This window comes from Dipodomys ordii, unplaced genomic scaffold, assembly GCF_000151885.1.
Source record: "Dipodomys ordii isolate 6190 unplaced genomic scaffold, Dord_2.0 Scaffold58, whole genome shotgun sequence".
In the NCBI taxonomy this organism is placed as follows: domain Eukaryota; kingdom Metazoa; phylum Chordata; class Mammalia; order Rodentia; family Heteromyidae; genus Dipodomys; species Dipodomys ordii.
The window spans coordinates 133341-136641 of record NW_012267274.1 but is presented as its reverse complement, the minus strand read 5'-3'; the positions used below and the strand labels follow the sequence as shown (position 1 = coordinate 136641).

At 66.9% G+C, this 3301-nt stretch overlaps 1 protein-coding gene across 1 annotated transcript in view; it reads right to left on the bottom strand.

Annotated features, from left to right (window-relative positions):
- The window catches only part of Cfap46 (cilia and flagella associated protein 46), a 106814-nt gene that overhangs the window by 44911 nt on the left and 58602 nt on the right, over positions 1–3301 (bottom strand). The window contains exons 26-28 of the mRNA XM_013021869.1: positions 2909–3092; positions 2431–2602; positions 612–2254 (exon numbers count right to left, since the gene is read on the bottom strand). Coding sequence (XP_012877323.1) covers positions 612–2254; positions 2431–2602; positions 2909–3092 — 1999 coding nt within the window. The remainder of the gene's footprint in view (positions 1–611; positions 2255–2430; positions 2603–2908; positions 3093–3301) is intronic.

Genomic DNA, 3301 nt, shown 5'->3' with positions numbered 1-3301 from the left:
TGGACCTGCAGGATGGCCGTGGGAGCCACGGTCACTGTGGGTGGACCTGCAGGATGGCCGTGGGAGCCACGGTCACTGTGGGTGGACCTGCAGGAAGGCTGTGGGAGCCACGGTCACTGTGGGTGGACCTGCAGGATGGCCGTGGGAGCCACGGTCACTGTGGGTGGACCTGCGGGATGGCCATGGGAGCCACGGTCACTGTGGGTAGATCTGTGGGATGGCCGTGGGAGCCACGGTCACTGTGGGTGGACCTGCAGGATGGTTGTGGGAGCCACGGTCACTGTGGGTGGACCTGCAGGAAGGCTGTGGGAGCCATGGTCATCTGCACTCCCCAGGGTGTGCTGTCCTTTGGGGTCCCCAGGGCTGTGCTGAGGCAGGGGCCGCCTTTGAGGCCCAGGGTGACTGTCTCAGGGAGGCCCCAGCCTCCCGCCAGCCTCTCCTTTCACGAGGTCCCGGTGGCCCCATGCTCAGGACGCAGCAGCAGGCCCCAGCAACCTGGCTTGCTGCTCAGCCCAAGGTGCCTGCAGCCGGCCACCCTGGTGGGTGGGGGCTGGCTGGCCGGAACCTTCCCAGTGTCCCAGCTTCTGCTGGGAGCACACTTTATTGTTTACAAGGCCACGGGCCAGGATTGCGATGACCAGGCCCGTGGTACCCGCAGGGCGTGGTGACCAGGCCCATAGCACCCACAGGGTGTGGTGGACCAGGTCTGTGGCACCCGCAGGGTGTGGTGGACCAGGCCCATGGTACCCGCAGGGCGTGGTGACCAGGCCCATGGCACCTGAAGGGCATGGTGGACCAGGTCTGTGGCACCCGCAGGGTGTGGTGGACCAGGCCCATGGTACCCGCAGGGCGTGGTGACCAGGCCCATGGCACCTGCAGGGCATGGTGGACCAGGTCTGTGGCACCCGCAGGGTGTGGTGGACCAGGCCCATGGTACCCACAGGGCATGGTGACCAGGTCTGTGGCACCCGCAGGGTGTGGTGGACCAGGCCCATGGTACCCGCAGGGCGTGGTGACCAGGCCCATGGCACCCGCAGGGCGTGGTGGACCAGGTCTGTGGCACCCGCAGGGCGTGGTGACCAGGCCCGTGGCACCCGCAGGGCGTGGTGACCAGGCCCGTGGCACCCGCAGGGCGTGGTGACCAGGTCTGTGGCACCCGCAGGGCGTGGTGGACCAGGCCCGTGGTACCCGCAGGGCGTGGTGACCAGGTCCGTGGCACCCGCAGGGTGTGGTGGACCAGGTCTGTGGCACCCGCAGGGCGTGGTGGACCAGGTCTGTGGCACCCACAGGGCGTGGTGGACCAGGTCTGTGGCACCCGCAGGGCATGGTGGACCAGGTCTGTGGCACCCGCAGGGTGTGGTGGACCAGGTCTGTAGCACCCGCAGGGTGTGGTGGACCAGGCCTGTGGTACCCGCAGGGCGTGGTGGACCAGGTCTGTGGCACCTGCAGGGCGTGGTGACGAGGTCCGTGGCACCCGCAGGGCGTGGTGACCAGGCCCGTGGCACCCGCAGGGCATGGTGGACCAGGCCCGTGGTACCCGCAGGGTGTGGTGACCAGGTCCGTGGCACCCGCAGGGCGTGGTGGACCAGGTCCGTGGCACCCACAGGGCATGGTGGACCAGGTCTGTGGCACTCGCAGGGCGTGGTGGACCAGGTCTGTGGCACCCGCAGGGCATGGTGGACCAGGTCTGTGGCACCCGCAGGGCGTGGTGGACCAGGTCCGTGGCACCCGCAGGGCGTGGTGACCAGGCCCGTGGCACCCGCAGGGCGTGGTGACCAGGCCCGTGGCTCCCGCAGGGCGTGGTGACCAGGCCCGTGGCACTCGCAGGGCGTGGTGACCAGGTCCGTGGCACCCGCAGGGCGTGGTGGACCAGGCCCGTGGTACCCGCAGGGTGTGGTGGACCAGGTCTGTGGCACCCGCAGGGCGTGGTGGACCAGGTCCGTGGCACCCGCAGGGCGTGGTGACCAGGTCCGTGGCACCCGCAGGGTGTGGTGACCAGGCCCGTGGCACCCGCAGGGTGTGGTGGACCAGGCCCGTGGTACCCGCAGGGCGTGGTGACCAGGCCCGTGGCACCCGCAGGGCGTGGTGGACCAGGCCCGTGGTACCCGCAGGGTGTGGTGACCAGGTCCGTGGCACCCGCAGGGCGTGGTGGACCAGGTCTGTGGCACCCGCAGGGCGTGGTGACCAGGTCCGTGGCACCCGCAGGGCGTGGTGGACCAGGTCCGTGGCACCCGCAGGGCGTGGTGGACCAGGTCTGTGGCACCCGCAGGGTGTGGTGGACCAGGTCTGTGGCACCCGCAGGGTGTGGTGACCAGGTCCGTGGCACCCGCAGGGCGTGGTGACCAGGTCCGTGGCACCCGCAGGGCATGGTGGACCAGGCCCGTGGGCCTCCGTGGGGTATGGAGTTGGGGTGGGGGTGCTGGGCCTCACTTTCCGACTCCGGCTCCGGCTCTGATGTGTCTTGGGTAGACGTCATGGCCAGCAAGAGCCCAATTGCCCACGTGAGTTTGGCGATGATTTCTTCAAGAGGAAACTGCCTGAGGTACAGCCACTCGCTGAACTCCAGGATGTAGTCCACCTTCTGCTGGTTGCTCTCTGGCCTCTAATGGAATACACCAGAAAGGCACTGTGATGGCACTTCACTGACCAGGGCAGCGCCTGAGGGCCAGCACCAATCCTCCCAGGGCACCAAGTGATCCATTGGCTCCTGTCACCCACAGTCACCATGGGGGCATGCCCACAGGCTCTTCTTGGGGCTCGGCTGCCTTGTGCCTTTGCCCAGGCTCTCCTGGCCCGGCCAGCCCCTGACCCCAGTGAGTCCCCTCTCTGCCTGGATCAGCACGTCTGCCCTGCCCTGTCCAGGGCCGGCTGCCCCAGCCGCTCATGGCCAGCATGGACGAGCACAGACCTGCAGGGCCTGGATGGCGTTTTGGTAGCAGGTGAGCTCTCCCAGGATGCTCTTGGAGTTCACGGCTAGGCGGTGCCACATGTGTGCCAAGTAGTCTTCACTTTCATCCTTGAACTTCTGAATCTCCATGGTGAAATTCTGCCCAAGTTTGGCCTTCACAATGACCATGTGTTTGAAAATCAAGCTGAAGAAAAGTGAGTCAATGCCTGAACTGCATGTCCACACCTGCACGCACACACACACACACATACACACACACACACACATGCACGCACACACACACACACACACACACACACCCCTGCATGGAGAGGACTGGGTGGCCAGCAGATAAGCTACAGAGGAAAGGGGGCGGTGTGGGGGGGGATGAGGTGTGTGTGTGGAGGGATGAGG